The sequence below is a fragment of the Mauremys reevesii genome, linkage group 5 (assembly GCF_016161935.1).
Source record: "Mauremys reevesii isolate NIE-2019 linkage group 5, ASM1616193v1, whole genome shotgun sequence".
NCBI classification, from domain to species: Eukaryota; Metazoa; Chordata; order Testudines; family Geoemydidae; genus Mauremys; species Mauremys reevesii.
Window position 1 is genome coordinate 10,004,821 of NC_052627.1, and position 18,449 is coordinate 10,023,269.

General features: G+C 48.4%; 1 protein-coding gene across 4 annotated transcripts in view; it reads left to right on the forward strand.

Moving 5' to 3' along the window:
- CSGALNACT1 (chondroitin sulfate N-acetylgalactosaminyltransferase 1) overlaps window positions 1-18,449 on the forward strand; it is a 95,240-nt gene that overhangs the window by 46,788 nt on the left and 30,003 nt on the right. For all 4 annotated transcript variants that reach the window (XM_039541976.1, XM_039541974.1, XM_039541977.1 and 1 more), the window contains one exon: window positions 8,154-9,057. In XM_039541976.1, coding sequence (XP_039397910.1) covers window positions 8,424-9,057 — 634 coding nt within the window. In that variant the 5' untranslated portion in view covers window positions 8,154-8,423. The remainder of the gene's footprint in view (window positions 1-8,153; window positions 9,058-18,449) is intronic.

An 18,449-nucleotide genomic window follows, 5' to 3' on the forward strand; every position in this document is an offset into this window, starting at 1 on the left:
CTTTTATGGATTGCACACTAGGAGAAAGGGCCAGGTACAGTGAGGGTACAGTAAATTTATCAAAGGGTTGCCTTCTTTCCCCTGCCTTCTGTTCAAATTCCTACCCTTCACCTCTGGACAGACAATTTAGACAAGGAAGACAAGAAAGACAGGACTCCCTTGGAAGAGACTTGGGGGGAAAATCCCTGGCCAGCCAGTTAGAAAAAATCTGTAAAGATTTTCGGAAGGTTTTCTCACCTAGTGAAGGAACGTTTATGTTCTTTGCTCCCAGCGCGTCTGATTCTGGACCCCTTACTCATAGCGGGTAGCACCTCACTCCATAGTAGCCCAACAGGCTCCATTTTTCATATGGGCGCTGTGCATTGAACAGCTGCATTTTGTTAGAATGTTTTAAAAGTTCAAGCAAAATGCCAAGTGCTTCAGGGTACAGTACAGTCCTAGCCCCTGGAGGTTTGGCTGAGTGACATGAGCTGGGAGTTGGGGGGCATTATCACTTCCTCGCTGATCTTTTTACTCAGAGATACTGACGTGTGCAGTTCATCAGTCGAGGTCTCTCAAATACCTCGCCCCCCTCCTCCAGATTAATCACAGCTTCTCTCATCCTGAGTTCTTTTACCAGGATTTCAGAAGCTTTAGGGGGATAAAGTGAGAGACTAGCAGCAGTCACTTGGGGCAGTGGCGGAGCCGCCAGGGCCCGAGAGCTGTGGTGTGAGCAGCAGTCACTGTAGGAATTACACTGCTGAGCCCGTTAAAATATTTAGCATTCTCTGTGTCCCAGGGGCTGGGAGTCTGCCCTGCCCGGCAGATAGCATTCCATATGTCATTGGATCTTCAGTTTCACTGGCAGCATTTTCCTCTGGGCTGACGACGACTTCGCAGTGAGAAATTAGTATTCTTTATACTGCAGTAGTACCTAAAGAGCCTGATCAAGGCCCCTTGTGCTAGGGGCTGTACGCCATAATGAGAAGGAGGTCTCTGCCCCAAAGAGCTCACAGTCTAAACTGAGGGGAGCTGCTCACCAGACGGCACAACTTGGGGAATTAGAGGCATTTGTACCTCTCATGGAAAAGGAGTTGTAGAGAGGGTGGAGAGGTTGTGGACAGTCCCAGGATATCTGCTGGGAAAGCCATGCACAGTCTCATAGCCCCCAGCCTGTTCCCAGGGATAGCCATCGGCTCTGTGTGGAGCCTCTGACCCTCTTGGGAGCTTCCATTGACTCTGTTCCATGCTCCTGAGACCAGCTGTCCCCTCCAAGCAGTGAGTCCCACTCAGATTTCCACTGGGAATCCTGCTTTCTGTGGAGGGAAGGAAGCCAAGCTGCCCTCCCATTTCCATCCCTAGAACACCCCTCTGGGTCCACAGAGCCATGCAGAAGGTCCCTGCACTGTTTGGGGACAGCAGGACTGTGGCTGCCCACTCTACCCCGTAGCAGAGGGTTTGGTCTGCAGTTCTCAGTTTGTTTTTCTTTCTGTGATTCCGTGGTTGGTATTTGGAGCCAAAATTCTGACCTGAAATGCATGGCTCTCTACATCATTTTTAACCTCCTGAGACAAATCCCTTGTCATTTGAAATGCTTCTAAAACGCCACATGCTGGAAGGAAGCAGCAGGGGGTGTGTGTGTATTACCCAGAATTCCATGGAAACAAAATGTGGCCCAGATTCCGCCGCTGAGCAGTGCCTTGTGCTATGAACAGACCCATTGATTATAGTGAGGCTATTTGCAATATAAGGCCCTACTCACATGGGTCAGGGTGGCTGCATCTGGCCCTATGCTGAGAGCAGTGCTGTGCATTGCTCTGTGTATGGCAAGCAAAGTATATGAAAAACACAGGGGAATACCTGATTCCGTGGTAAGACTGTCACAGTGATCCAGGAGTTCACATTTTTTACTGGCTTGGTGATATCTAATCAGAGAGTACACCATCAGTTGGGGGTGTCTGTCCTGTTTCTGGCAGTCTGCCCTGAGGCAGGCAGTCTCAGTGGTGAGCCACTCCAGACAGCGCAATGGTAGTATTAGTCTATCTGAAGCAAGCAGCACTAATGAAATCCCATTGATCCTGGCTAGCGAATGAAAGTTTTGATGCTCTAATTTAATTTCACCCAATATATGCAGGAACATTTCCCCTATTACTCTGTGCTGTTAACTGAGACCTGAAAGATCAGCATTTTGGTACCCTAGATCTTACACCGAAGGCAATGCTGGTAGCCAATTCTATAGTAAAGTAACTAACGGTTTATTAGCTAAGAAAAGAAAAGGAAGGTTTATTAGCTAAGAGTTATTGAGAGGTTAAAGCAGGTAAAATATATGTATAGGTGACTCACAATCCATATGGTAGCAGAGATGTAGTAATCTGCCAGTTTCCCAAAAGTCTCTCAGGGCTACCCAGAATAACCCCGTGGATCTCTGTCTTCTCGTTCAGTTAGAATCCAAACTGTCCCGAGATGAAGCATCTTTCCCTGACTCCATACTTATAGCTTCTTCTCACAGAAAACAAGCTGCCAGGGTCACTACCCATGTGGGCTCTTCCTTTGATGAGGAAGAGTGAGGAATGGATTTAGTCTTTGACCTCCAATCCTCACTTGTTTTGAAATGAGCACTTTTCTGTTAAAATTCTTCATTGGCATTCCACAAGGCTTCTTTCTCGCTTGGTGGGTTATTTAGTTACAGGGGTGTACACAATGTAAATGTTTGCTATTATATTATAACGGGATATAGATAAATGAAAATAATGCCAGTAACATCCCATTAGTTTTCTTGAAGTTTAAACACTAAATATGCTCTTATACATTTAACAATCACTTTCAGCTATACTAATATACAAGTAAATTGGCCTGGGGCTTTGGCATGAGCTGGTACCCGGTCTGCCGGAATCACAAGTACACCGGACCCTTGCTAGAATGCGCGTCTATATAGCGCAAATGCGCATATAACACGGTCATGGTCATGGGTCCCAAATTTAATTACTTTAATTACAATTCATTTTAACGTGGTCCCCGCGTTAACGTGGTACTGCGCATGGCTCCCAAATCTCACATTCTAGTGAGAGTCCAGTGTACTTAATACAATTAGATATCGAGCACCACAAAACACACAGGCATTCGTATGTCATTTTATGGAAAACCTGAGATTGCAGTGCACATGTGTGCTGCAGCCCAGGCCCCCAGCTGGTGCAAATTTGCATAGCGCCTATGAAATTAGTGGAGCTCTTCTTATTTACACCTGCTGAGGATCTGGCCCTACAGGTCTAAGGGTATGTCTACACTGCCGTCAGAGGTGTGATTGCAGGGGTGAGGAGGACTGGCTACCCTCTGTGTTCCTCCTGTCCATATGTGGGTGTTATCACTGTATGCACTGGAGACATTGCTGCTCCTGTTAGTGAGAGAGGGTGACACTTCCCTGATTGATTCCTGGGGGCCTTGAGGTCTGCACTCAGGGTCACCTGACTGTTTCCCCAGCTAGAGACTCTCCGTGTTCTGTAATCTGCTACACGTCTTGTCCTCCTAGAGATCCCCCCACAGTTCCTGCTCTAAGCTTGAGGGCTGCTGCCCAGAAAATGGTACCCTGTCACAGAGACAAGTGGGCAGGGCCGGCTCCAGGCACCAGCATTCCAAGCAGGTGCTTGGGGCGGCAATCTGCAAGAGGCGGCAGTGCATGCGTTTTTGGCCCCAAGCAGCGCGCCGAATTGCCGCCGCAGACGGCGGGGGCAGTCTGTGCGCCGTTAGGGAGGCACGCACGTTTCTGCGGTGGTGGTAATTCGGCGGCAGCTTCTATGTTCAGCTGTCCGCGGCGGCGTCTCTTCTGGCTGAAGACAGAAGCTGCTGCCGAATTGCCGCCGCGGACGGTGGGGACGGTCCATGTCCTGTTAGGGCGGCACATGCGTTTCCACAGCAGCGGCAATTTGGCGGCAGCTTCTATATTTAACTGTCCGCGGCGGCGCAGCATCTGTCTTCTGGCTGAAGACAGAAGCTGCCGCCGAATTGCCGCCGCTGTGGAAACGCACGTGCCGCCCTAACAGCACACGGACTGCCCCCCCCCCAAGTCCACGGCGGCAATTTGACGTGCTGCTTGGGGCGGCGAAAACAGTAGAGCTGGCCCTGCAAGTGGGTGGATGCTCATTTCATTTCCTCCTGCCAGCTGTACAAGCAAGGCAGCAGAAATAGCGCTTGTAGCCTGCAGCCCTTGACTGATCTAATAGGGAAGCTGATACATTTAAATGAGCATTTAAATGAGCAGATGTGACACGTTGTGGGCAATAGGGGACAGTTGTGTCCTGTCTGTCTTCCCCACCCACCCACACTCCCATACAACACAGGTCAGCGTGATACCATGATGGAGTTCCCGCAGCATCCATTTCTCTCTTGCTGTTGGAATGCTGGTTCAGTGAACAAATCAGTCAGACGATAGAGTATCCTTGAAGTGCATTTAAAGATAGATGTCTGACAAATGAGATTAAAAAATCCAAAAGAAGGAGACCAGGGAGGAGGGGACCCCCTAGACAAAGAGCTGTATGTTTGAGCAAGCATAGCCATAGATAGGTATTGGAGGGTCAACCAAAGCCCTAGCCTGATGCCTCTTTGAGAACTAAAACGGTGTGTTTATCTAAGACATGGAGATGTAATTTCGGTTTATGCTCTGTTAGCACAACTAATCCTTTCACTGAAGTTCAGCGTATGCCAATGCAGTCAATGGACCGATTGTGCGAAGTGAAGCATACGTACACAGCGGTTTTTTATGTAGTACATCCAACCATTTCCTGCCCTTGCCTCACTGCCCACTCCCTTCTTTCAGTCCTTTGGCCACATACGTTCGAGAGTTAAAAATGCCCAAATTAATTCCTGCGCTTTGAATAGCTCCCTTGCATTTCAGGAGACCCGCTTTCATAGCGCATCTGTAGGAAGCAGCTGCGCTACAGCCTTTCTCAGAACAAAAGGCAAATTGAAGAGGTAGGCAGTTGACAATTATGAAAGGAATGAAAAGGTGTTACCATGTTGACAGCACCTAGTACACTACGTGCATTTTCAGTGTGAGTGACGGGAAGTCAATTACAGAAGAGATGATTATGACCAAGGAGAAGGATTAGCTGGAGCTGGGTGAGCGGCTCTTGAGAAAAGATCATTGAGAAAAGGCAAGGAGAGTTTGATCCACAAGCTCCTCTCCGCTCTCTTCCTGCTGCTCTGAATATTTTCATTTATTGCAACAATTCTCCATTGAAATCACTGGCATTTTGTGGGAAATCTTATAAATATTTTATCAGCGGTTCAGTGTCACTGAAAAAGTAGAGCTGTATTTTTACAGCCTTCCCCGCAAACAAACCCACACGCCTAAGTGACACCGCACAGCTGTTAAATACTGATTAAAAACTAAAGGGCCAGTCATTTCAGTGGAGAATTGCTGTAGCACAAGGCACCAGGGACAAGAGAGAGATGGGAAGCCAAGGTTCATACTACAGGTAGCTTTTGTGTATTTTCTTTGTGGCTGTGCTTGCAAGACAATTTCACAACCTTCCCATCTGCTTTCTATCCAGGAATGATCATGTGGGAGATGGCTTGAGCAAACAATCCATAAACTCAGCCTGCTGAAAGTCATCTTGAACCGATAGCTTCTTCCTCCATGATTTAAGAGAAGAATGTGTGTACCTAGCTCTTTAAGGTGACCCCCTCGGGTCAGATTGGCAGGAACCTTTGGGTTTTTTTTTTCCTCCTTCCTCTGTGGCACGGGGTATGGATCCCCTGCTGGCATCTTCTGGGCATATCTCACCTAATCTACTCGACCTTGGGCCTTGGTGGCACCTTGAGCCCGCCCGTTCTCTGTCTGCGGCACACAGTTTAGTTTCCTGAGGACTGAAATGTTTTGGTCTAACTAAATTCTTTGGGTTCAATATAGAGATATGAGGATGAAATTTAATGGCCTATAGGCTGTGATATGCAGGAGGTTAGACTAGGAACCTCCTGACTAGATGATCTGATGGTCCCTTTTGGTCTTAAACTTTATGAGCTATGAAACTCACATCCACAGCTTTTTACTCATTGTCCCTTAAAGTCTGCTCCTACCTCCCTGTCTCCACCTCCATTATATGTACTGGCCTGATCCAAAGCCCGTTGAAGTCCATAGAAAGAACCCCATTGTTTACAATTGGCTTTGGGTCAAGACCCAGCAGTGGCCCCAGAAGTTGTATTATTCTCATGAGTAAAATATGTTTCTCGGGACCTGTCCTTGTGGGGATATTTGTAGCTAGACTGATGCAGCTGCAAGTAACTGAAGACCGTACCACAAGGCAGACATGCAAGGGGGTAGAGTTAAGGCTAACTTTGATTTCATGACTTCTGAGAGCTTAGCAATGCAAATGTAGAGTGGAATTTTCAATAGCTCTCAGCTCTGCTCCCAGTGAAGTCAATGGTAAAATACTTCAGTAGCAGCAGAGTTAGGCCAGCACTGAATGAGTTGGAAAGTCCCATCCATAATCTTTTCTTCACATAATTTTTTGTATAGCATTTCCTAGGATTATTTTTTTAAAAGAACAAAATAATCAAAAGATACCTCCAGTATTTACTTAGACAATTTTATTTAGACACTACAGAATGCCATAAGAGAAACTGCGGCTTCAAGCCTTGTTGTTGAAAATGCTACGTACCCTGCACATAAAATCTGGCCAGACATATCACAGTGGGATTGGCTAAGTGCTAAGCTCCTTTGAAAATCTTAATTAGGAACCTGTGTGGGAGCAGAGCTTGCTTGGAAATCTGGTGCTGATTGTGGGTGCTGGGGACTTGAAAATGTGAATTTGTGCTCTTTTGAAAATCTGGTTATGAGATGGCAGCTGCAGGCTTCCTGAAGTGTTTGTAGGATTTAGTAGACTTTTAGGCCCAGACCTTTTGTCCATAGTCAGTGGTCTTGTCTCCATGGCACAGCAAGGTGCACTGCTGAAGAGCACCAATGTGTTGGAATCATAGAAGATTAGGGTTGGAAGGGACCTCAGGAGGTCATCTAGTCCAACCCCCTGCTCAAAGCAGGACCAATCCCCAACTATTTCTTTGCCCCAGATCCCTGAATGGGATTGAACTCACAATGCTGGGTTTAGCAGGCCCACTGAGCTATCCCTCCCCCCCAGTGTAGACCCTGCTAGCAGGCAGTAAGAGTTCCCTAGTGTGCTTTAACTGGGACTACTCTGTGTGTCCAAAGCAGGGATAGGCAACCTATGGCATGCGTGCCGAAGGCGGCACTCAAGCTGATTTTCAGTGGCACTCACACTGCCCTGGTCCTGGCCACCAGTCCGGGGGGCTCTGCATTTTAATTTAATTTTAAATGAAGCTTCTTAAACATTTTAAAAACCTTATTTACTTTACATACAACAATAGTTTAGTTATATATTATAGACTTATAAAAAGAGACCATCTAAAAATGTTAAAATGTATTACTGGCACGCGAAACCTTAAATTAGAGTGAATAAATGAAGACTTGGCACAGCACTGCTGAAAGGCTGCTGTCCCTTGGTCTAAAGTTTCATCAAGGTTAATGCGAGAAGGGGCCTTGAGCTCATTAGCTCATCTACTCTGACTTGCACATCCTGGGCCGTTGCATTTCACCCCGCTAACCCTGTGTTGAGCCCGATGACTTTGGTTGAAATAAAGCAATTTAGTCTTCAGGAGACAGAGAACAGGAGAGACCAAGGTGCAGCCAATGCCCGAGGCCCCCGAATGGCAGGGAACTCATGAGGTGAGGCCTGCTCAGATAATCCTAGAAGGCGATCCATGCCTAGGGTGACCAGACAGCAAATGTGAAAAATTGGGACAGGGGGTGGGGGGTAATAGGAGCCTATATAAGAAAAAGACCCCAAAATTGGGATTGTTCCTATAAAGTCAGGACATCTGGTCACCCTATCCATGCCCCATGCTGCAGAGAAGGTGGGGGGGGGATCCCAAGATACCACACGTGTGTGCAATTTCTAAGGCCAGCGCCTTAGCGCCTCACAGATTTAGCATTGTCCACAGCTGCCGAGTACTTCACAGCATTCTGCACTGCTTAGGCAGCTGCACAAGGCACAGCAGGAAATGCGACTGCACATGTGCACGCTTACAGCCCTCGTCCCTTCTCGACCACTGCCCAGACTATTAGCATATGGATCCATAACTGGCCTTTGTTGCTTGTCTTTCAGGTCACCCTTTGCCGACTACTGCAAGCTGATAAGATAACAATGGGAGTGACTGTGGGGAGTGGCGGGTGTCGGCTCACAGCTTCTCCTTTGCAGCTGGGCTCTTAGCACTGCCAAGTACATGTGAGGCTGCACCTGATACCCGAGCGGAGCATGCACTTTAAAAGGAAGCTGCCAAACCCACTTGTGCACGTACATGCATCTGTTTAGGGACTCTATTTGGACGCACACAGCAATGTAGGTGCTGACGTACCCACGCCTGCTCCCGGAGAGATGATGGTTCGACGAGGGCTGAGTGCCTGGCTCCCTCGGATGGTCGTTCTGCTTGTGGTGCTCTGCTCTGCCGTGTCCGTCCTCTACATGCTGGCCTGTACGCCGAAGGGCATCGATGAGCAGCTTGCATTCCCCAGGGCCAACAGCCCAACGGGAAAGGAGGGGTACCAGGCCATTCTGCAGGAGCGGGAGGAGCAGCACCGCAATTACATCAACAGCCTCAAGAAGCAAATCGCGCAGCTGAAGGACGAGCTGCAGGAGCGGAGCGAGCAGCTGAAGAGCCTGCAGGACCACTACACTGACTCGCTGGGTCCGGGGCTGGAGCGCAGCAACCCAGAGAAGACCCCTGCCGACCTGCTGGAGTTCCTGCGCTCCCAAATCGACAGAGCTGAGGTGCACGCCGGCGCCAAGTTGCCTACGGAGTACGCGGCTGTGCCCTTCGAGAGCTTCACCCTGCAGAAAGTATATCAGCTGGAGACGGGGCTGACACGCCACCCCGAGGAGAAACCCGTGAGGAAGGACAAGCGGGACGAGCTGGCGGAGGCTATTGAGTTGGCCCTGGAGACTTTAAACAGCCCAGACAGTGACAGCAACGCAAATCATCACATGTACTCGGCCTCGGACTTCATAGAAGGTTTGTACCTGTGGGAACAGGACTCCTTGTTAATGAGGGAGTTTGGTGCTGGTGAAGGTCTCTGGTGTTGTCATCTGGGTGTCTGTCCATCCTCTGTCTATCCACAGAACACACCTAGTTCAGGCAGCTTCAGCCACAGCTTCCCAGTGCTATCCCCAGCCCAAGTGCCTCACCCCTGACCTGAAGGGCTACCTCTAGAGATCAGGGGTAATGTAAAGGGCATTTCTACTCTGAAAGGTGACTTCATAAAAATTGCACCTTCCTCCCCATCACAGATCTGCTGTCTGTGTGTATTCCCAGGCTTTTACTCCTGCTAGCACCTCAGAGCCAGTGCAGCAAGGGGGAGTGAGCTGGATTCGCTCCTGGCTTGTACATAATCAATAACAGAATTGATAGCTAAATTTCAGAGTTTAAGGCCAGGAGGGACCCCCAGATCATCCAGCTTGGCCTCCTGTACATCATAGGCTGCCACCACCACCGCCACCCAACACCTGCATAGCAAACCCAACAACTGAAAATCAGACCAAAGCATTACAGCCCCCAGGAGACTAAACTATTGTGTGGCACAGGCAGAGAATAGGAGGGACCAAGGTGCACCAATGCCTTAGCTTAGCCCTTAGATCCCAGGTTGAGTTTGCAGGGCTGGCAGTTAGAAACCAGCTTTTTACTCATCAATTTGAGATGGTGACTGTGATGGTTTCCCCCCAGGGTGCCACCTGGAACTAGGGTACCAGTGAGCCCCCCGACCCACCAGCCTGGGCTCCCTTTATACTGTATTGTTGTGACCAGCCTGCACTTTCACCAGCACACATATAGGTAGGGGCACACCCAGCTGCAGTTACATGCAGACGCTGTGATCAGCCCTTCATGGGAAGCCTCCAGCTAGGGAACTTCTCAGCTACCCAGGCATGCATCCCCTCTGCAGTATAAACCCAAAACTATACCGTGTTGCGCTGCACAGGGAACTGTACAGTGTAAGCTCATGAAATCCCCCCCCCTCAATGTGGAGAAGAAAATACAACAGCTTTCTGCCCCGAATTATGACTCCCACACACTGGTTTTAGACAAAGCAAAAACGAGTTTATGAACTGCAAAAGAGAGATTTTAAGTGACTATAAGGGATAGCAAACCTAGCAAATAAACAAACATGCAAACTAAGCTTAACATACTACAGAGATTGGATTTGAATAACAAATTCTCACCCTAAGTGATGACACCAGCAGGCTGCAGATTCTGAAGGGGCCAGCTGCACCTGCTTACAGCTTGGAATCCCCAGGTGTTCCATTCACAGGCTAAAAATCCCTTTAACCTGGTTCCAGCACTTCCCCCAGTTCAGTCCTTGTTCCTCGGGTGTTTCCAGGAGTTTTCTTGGGTGGAGGCATCTGTGAAGAACCAGGATGATGTCACTCCCCTGCCTTATGTAGCTTTTGCATATGGCAGGAACCCTTTGTTTCAAAGTTTGGTTCCCACGCCAGTCAGTGGAAAAATACCGATATCCCAAGATGGAGTCCAGCACCAGGTGACCTGGTCACATGTCCCTGTAGTGTCACAGCATCCATGACTCTAAGGCTGTCTGCAGCCTCCTCAGGAAGGCCCCCAGGTAGGAGATAAGCTTCTCCTAAGGCCTGTTGTTTTCCTACTAGCGCTTCCTCACCCAGCTATTCAAAACAAAAGCATCTTGTCTAGTGGGTGTTCCCCAGATGTAAACACATTTGTAATACAGATACATAGTCAATATTCCTAACTTTGGATTAAAAAAAAAAGATACATGCATACAAATAGGATAATCATATTCAGCAAATTGCACCCTTTCCAATGACATCTCACATGTCACATTTTATCTTGCATAAAATACATCATAACAATGTCTTAATCATATCCTATCATGTCTTAATCATATCACTGTGAAGAACAGGGGGTGCAGTGTCACAGTGAGTATTGAAAGCGAATGGTGCCACGGTTAGCCGAATTTCATGGTGCATTTGTCTGAATGTCTCCGCCCATTTGGTCTTGGGCCTCTTTGCTGACTTTGCCACCAAGGGTGCCTGTTCTGGTGGCAGAAGTTTTGTGATGAGCACGCTTGTTGTTTGTATTGTGGAAGTGGCCAGGAGCTCAATCGGGATCAAAGACGCATTGTTGCTGCTTAGCTGCTGCAGAAAGAGCTAGCTAAATATGCTCCCTGCCCTGACGCAGTTCCATTCAGCTAGAGGAATGTGACATATGGACGCTGATTATGATCAAGTACAAAAAATGATATTGACTTTGAGATGTTCAAAGGCGTCTAAGGGAGTTAGGCACCCATCTCCCATGGAGCTAGGCCCCTAATGCCCCTGGTCTCCTTTGAAAATCCCAGCCTTTATTTACCATGCAAATGAAGGTAAGTAATAAAACCCATCTGTTTTCCCCAGCTGCCTCTCAAGCTCTTCTTGGTGTAGGGGCAGGGGCGGCTCCAGGCCCCAGCATGCCAAGCGCATGCTTGGGGCGGCATGCCGCGGGGGGCGCTCTGCCGGTCGCCGGGAGGGCGGCAGGCGGTTCCGGTGGACCTCCCACAGGCGTGCCTGCGGAGGGTCCGCTGGTCCCGCGGCTTCGGTGGAGCATGCCTGCAGATGCTCCACCGAAGCCGCGGGACCAGCGGACCCTCCGCAGGCACGCCTGCGGGAGGTCCACCAGAGCCGCGGGACCTGCAACCGGCAGAGCGCCCCCCGCGGCATGCCGCCGTGCTTGGGGCGGCGAAATTGCTACAGGCACCCCTGTGTAGGGGTCAGAGGAGAGGGGAGCAGCCATATAGATGAGTCTGGGCAGGGTGTTCCACGCGTGGGGGACAGTGCGCAGGAAGGAACGGAGAAGCAGCCAAGTCGGTGGTTGAGTGTCATGTCGATTATGGAGTTATAGGGTGACCTGAAAATGAACAAGGGCCAGCTGAGTAGTAAGGGGCAGAGCGGTGAATGTCAGACTTGCCATACTAAGTGAGACCAGTATCCTGTCTCCAATAGGGGCCCGTACCAGAGCTTCAGAGGGAGCGTACAGAACAGGACAGTTGGAGTGATCCACCTCTGTCTTCCCCTCTAGGCTTTGGGCAGGCAGAGGTTTAGGGTCACCCCAAGCAACCTGACCATCTTGGCTAATAGCCGTTGACGGGCCCATCCTCCATGAATTTATCTAGTTCTTTTTTTGAACCCAGTTATACTTTTGGCCTTCACAACATCCCCTGGCAACAAGTTCAACAGGTTAATTGTACGTTGTGTGGAAAAGTACTTCCACTCGTTTGTATTAAACCTACTGCCTTTTAACTTCGTTGGGTGAGCCTTGGCTTTTGTATTGTAGGAAAGGGTAAACAACACTACTCTGGTCATTTTTCCACCCATTCATGGTTTTATAGAAGGGCCCTGAAGTCAAATAAAAGATCTATGGCTAATGTGCCAAGTCCATTCCCCAGCCATTACATCGCTAGGATCATTTAAAACTAGGGCGTGGCCTATGCAGCTGTGACTTGATCTCTAGGATCTATACTGCTTACGTTCAGAGTGCGATCCAGCTAGCATGGCATCACTAGCACTGACTGGGCTCTATAGGTGTTGTTTGATATTATATCGAGGTCCAACCAGTTTTTGCAGTTGCAGTATCTGCACACAGCAGACGTTGACACACAGCACATGTAAACACACACATGTCCTTGCAGGTATTTGGGTTCTCTCCTTTCCATCTGTGCTCTGCTGAAGACTTTCTGTCATCTGGAGTAATGCTGCTTGAATAGGCCATCAACTTTCTTTTTTGATTACATCCCTATCTGTATTTTAGGATGGCATTTTAGGCCTCTCTACACTACAATCATAGTCATGTGGGGGGAACTGCTTATAACAGCGTTGACCCAGCAGAAGCATCATTCTGTTCTCCAATACAGATGGCATCTATCAGGTGTGAGAATCATGCTGAAGTGAGGTCCTGGGTAGCTCCCATCTGCACTGAAAACCAGAACAAGGCTTTTACTCCTGCCCTCCTTTCCTTCGGGCCAAATCCTGGTTTCTTCTACACTGTCACAAACCTGGAGTCACCCCTCTGCAGTCAGTGGAATTATCCCAGCCTTACAGCGATGTAAATGGCAGCAGACTGGTGTCCCCTAACACTGAACTTTGCTGGAGCATGTACAGGAGGGACATGTAGAGCAGTGCCCGTGCCGACTGGAAAGCCTGCCGGAGAGCACAGCATCGCTCAGAACAGGAAGTCGCACCTGGCAAGGATCTGTATCGGTGCTCTGGGCTGTGTTGCAGCCAGCTGAGTGTCACTGCATGTTATGTTGACAGTGAGGCATGGTAGAAAAAGGAAGAGTTGGCAGTGCTAGAAAGCAACCTCAACACTGGTAATACAGTAGCCCTGGATTCACTTCATTTGTGTGCCTGCATTCCCCTTTTTCTGTTTGGTGCCAGTAGCTGTAAAGGAGATTTAAGATGCATGGCTAATTAATCCAGCTGAATGTAAGATAAAGGAGGAAATTTATCCCCTTGCTCTTCTGGTAGTTCGGCTGCAGGCTTCTAGCTGACATTTGGCGAGAGTGCTACATGCCTGCCTTTTCCAGCAGGACCACTCTGTCCCTGCATCTTGCAGGACAGGAATGCAGATTCAAGAGCACCTTTGTGGGGTCCCTGCCTCTTGGCTGAATAGCTTATGAACCCTACAGCCTTTGGGTACTAAGGGATGTTTTCTTCATCTGATCCCGATTAACAGAGGCAGGGCTAACACATTCTCTGGGGTGCTGGAGGCAAACCGTCTCTGCTTTAGTCATTGGTCAGTTGTTACTTTCCCAGCTGCCTCCCCACTGCCAGAGCCTTTCACCACTACTGGAGCTTCTCCCCACTGCCTTCCCCCAGCCAGAGCTTTTCCCCACTGCAGGAGCCTTTCCCCACTGCCTAAGTCTTTCCGCACTGTCTTCCCCCAGTCTCTCACTGCCAGAGTCTCTCATTGCAACAGGGAAAGGCTCCAGCAGCGGAGAGGCAGTGAGATGCTACACCGCTAAAAATAGCAATGTAGCTGTGGGAGGCACTGTTTGGGCGTGTAGAGCAGTGTGCAGGATCTATACCCTGGGGTTCAGGCACATAGGGCACTCTGCTCTGCTCTACTCACATAAGCCATAGCTCACGGTCTACAGTGCTATTTATACCCGTGCTCGCTGGGAGTGCGGTGTCTAGAACAAAATGTCATGAAACTGTTTTGCCCAAACCCACTATCGGTATAAAAATTCAGACTGGCTACTAGAGATGGTCCAGGCCAGAGTCTCTGCTAATGTGAACAGGTGCAGCTCCACTGATATCCTGGGAAGCAAACCCATTTGTGCCTGCTGAGGATCAGTTTGCTGGCTTATTTATGGCATATCAGTGGTTACCTCGAATTCCAGAGCATGCTAAAGCTGCAGGGGAACTGCCTCTCTATTGGGGAGGGGCAGATGATTAGTAATGATTATTGATTATTTATTTGTATTACCAGAGCACCCAAGAATCCCAGCCCTGGGCCAGGACCCCATCGTGCTAGGCAGAGCAATGGTACAAGGCCACTGGCTCCCTGAAGTCACCTCAGAGGGCCAGGCCGGGTGTAGGGGTGTAACGTGTAAGTGAGTCTCAGCCAGGTCTAGGCCTTGTGCTGGCTCCCTGCTCAGAGGTGGATTTCCCGCTTTTGGGCAGTGTCATGTTTGGTTGGTACCGGTTTGCTTGGCCTCTCTGCAGGCTGTGCAAGGCTCCCTCTCCCACATTGCGGGGCGGCAGAAGGGCAGAGCCGACTCAAACGCACAGCAAGTAATGGGAGCTGCTGTACTGGTAGCATCATTCACTGGCCTAGCTAAGCCATGAATGAGCCCATTGGCCAGGCCGTTTCTCAGTGGCAGGAGCCCAGGGGTGAAAAAACCCGCTTCTTCCTGCTTCCTAGCAAGACAACAGCATGTTAGCCTGCATCTCCAGCACCAAATCACTGCTCCAGGTTAGTTCTGGGGCCTGGCTTAGCTGCACAAATGGAGCACTCAGGGCTGACTGAGGCACATATTTGTGTGCAGACTACTTGGAAAGTCACTGATCTCTCTCTCTCTCTCGCTCTCTATCCTTCAAGAATAAACAAATGCAATTCACGCTGCCCCAGAATCAATGGCCCTATATCTCTTAAAGGGGGCAGGGGAGGGGAGCTGGGGTGCCACTTTTCCATTTCAAGTGCCGATTAGCATGCCGTGCTGCAGCCCACAGGAGACGTCAGGAGCCAGCTAGATTCACCGGTACGTTCTGGCTGCTCCGTGCCACTCTGGCTGCACAAAGCAGGGCTGAACAGGGTTTACGGGGCCAGTTAAGCCAGGTTTATAGCTGCTTTGTGTCTCTGGAGCAGTTCAAAGCAGCTGGAGCCTGCCAGTGAATCCAGGGCTGCCCAGAGGGGGGGGCAAGTGGGACAATTTGCCCCAGGCCCCCACGAGAATATCGTATTCTATAGTATTACAACTTTTTTTTTATGGCAGAGGCCCCCGAAATTGCTTTGTCCAGGCCCCCTGAATCCTCTGGGCGGCCCTGAGGGAATCTGGCCCACTATTGTATTGATAATGACATTTAATGCTTTTTGTCTTCAAACTGCTTCAAAACCACGAAGGAACGAACCATCTCAGCACCCTCTGTGGCAGCATAGGAGGGGTTCTTCTCCCTGTCTGACAGCAGAGCAAATGGAGGCAGATAGTTCAACGTGTCCAAGGTGGCAGGGTGAATTGGTGTCAGATCCAGGATTAGAATTCAGGGGTTCCTGAGTCTGACTCTTGTGCTTGGGCCTCTTGATGCCATGGGGGAAATCCTGCCCCCCATTGAAGTCAGTGGGAATTTTGCCATTTGTTTCAGTAGGGCCAGGGTTTCACCCCTTGACTTTCTCTAGGTTATGTAGGCCCAGATTCAGCAAAGCACATGCTTGAATCCTACTGATTTAGACACTTTGCTGAATCTGGGCCTTAATGACACATCAGACGATCTAAAGAAACCTGGACTCTTGGGAGCTGTTTTTCCAGCTGGTATCTGTCACCTTTGTTGGCCACACAGGACCCAATCAATGATTTACAGCAATTGCTTGTGTGGTGAAAGGTGATAACTTCATCAGGATGGCTCTCTCGGTTCATTCTCTCTCTTCTCTTTCATCTTTCATGTGCTGTTACTGAAGGAGAGAGTTTGTCCAAGCAGCTCATTAAATTAAAACGTTTGATGGAAATGGTTCTGCTGCGTGGTTTGGATGTTTTCAAATAAATTAGTACAGCCTCCTCCTCAGTTCCTAGACAGAACCACTTGTGTTTGGAATCTGCATGCAACACTACTTCCTGGTGTTTCGGAGTTAAACTCCTTCTCTGCAGCTTCCCTGTAGCCCGAGAATACTTTCCAAAAGTCCAGACAGTTTGACTTCAGTAGTGATATTTGGCAGCGGTTGGAATTTTCCATTTTTCTTGTTCAAAAATGAAAGCGAACCATACCTCCTCTCGTCTGTTAGTAATTTAGCCTTTGTAGTTGCTGTCTGCTATCTTCATCTTTTCACACAGAGACTCATGTTGTCTGCTTGTTACAATTCTCTATCTTTTTCTATTGTGTTCATTGGTTTTCTGCCATGTTTTGGAGTGCTAAGATGTGACAGTGAAAATTACCATATGGATCATAAACCTTTAATGTGTGTAGCATAAGCATGCAAAGGCATCTCCCTGTAAGGCCATAGTGAGTCCAGCCAATATGCGTTAATGAAAAACCTGTTGCTCAGTAGGGCAGGGCAAAATTCAGGGTCAGCTTGTTAATTTGCACAGTGGGTAGTGAAACTGAAAATATTTATAAATCATTCACCTTCCTGGAGGAAGTAGCTAAGAACAGCTATGACACCATCCTAAAACAGTGTGAGCGCTTTGGTCCAAAAGAAAAAGTACTACCTCAATGGCCATGCTTTTATTAAAGGGGGCAGAGACCCACAAAAAGCCCAGAACCCCTTGCTGAATGAGCAGAGCATTGTGACTGTGTCCTCAGGGAGAAAGGACATGAGTGATTGTCTAGTAGTCGGGATTTTAAACAAGAAAGTCCCCAGCAAGTCCGATTAACATCTGCACTCATTCTAGAACAGGTGAGAAGGCAGGGTGAGCCAGTGAAAATGCATCACAAACACCCTGGGACTCTTACAAAGGAGGAATGAGTTTCTGCCTGAAGGGACTGGAATCTTCTCTGACTAGCACTGAGTTGAGGGAACGTGTGAGGAAGAACATAGGTTAGGTTAATATACGTTCTGAAAACGTTTGAGATTGTAGGGAGAAATGTAAGCTACAACCAACCCGATTATGGCTCCAAGGGCATGCGACAGTAAAAGAGGAGTAAGCTTAGGTCCAGAGAAAGCTAAAGCCAAGTACAGTATGTTTCCATTGACGTCAGTAGGGCCTAAGCCCATTTTTAAGTGCTTTGCTGAACTGGGGGTGTAACTTCCTTGCGCTGAAGTTATTTTGTTAGGATTCTGTGATTGTATTAGCCCTGGAAGGCAGCACCCTGACTGTTAGCTATTATAACGAAAGCAAGTTTGTCTGAGCTGCAGTACAGAGAGCAGGTCCTTTCCACTTCCACAGCGTGTCTGCACAGGTAGTTCACATAATCTCTGATATTTTTCTTCACAGTCCTCGCTTCTCACAACCCACTATTCCAATTTATTTTTCATCTTCCCATCTGTTTCTGGTTAGATTCCAGTTTCTCTCCCGCCCCGCATCCCCAAGCTCCTATTTGTCCAGTCCAAATGAGGCTTCCAAGACTCCTCCCTGAGCCCCTGTTTTTAACAAAGTGGCAAAGCCTTTGTCTTGAAAAACCTGGGACTAATTTGCTTTGGCAGATTACTCCAAGCATTCTGGCAAATCTCAAACATGCTGCTTTGGAAACCAGCAGACATTCTGAAACTAGTTAATGCATTGACAGCAGCAAAAATAACAGATTATCCTGTTCAGATATCATAGCTGCTGTCTAAGTTTTACAAAACTCGGTACTTTCTTGGAGAAACTTTTAAAGCAATGGTTTTTTTTAGCAATACTTGTTTGTAGGCACAGCTTATTTTCAGTAAATTCAAACCCACTTGACGTACACTTTTGAGTCACAGAACTTGTTAAAAAGGTTTTTGATGGTTTTAGGCATGGTAATGGCAATGAAGGAATTCCTCAGGGAATTCAAGGAGTCTTAGTACTGAAGCAGAAAGGTGTTCTTGTGTTTACATCACTAGATTGTGACTCAGGAGAGGTAGGTTCAACCCCCAGCCCTCCCACTGTGTGACCGTGGGTAAATTACTTAATCTCCCCGTGACTCAGTTTCCCAGTTATAAAGTGGGAATCATATTTCCTTCATCTATTTATGGGCTTAATTTAACACACTCTGATTAGTGCCATTGAC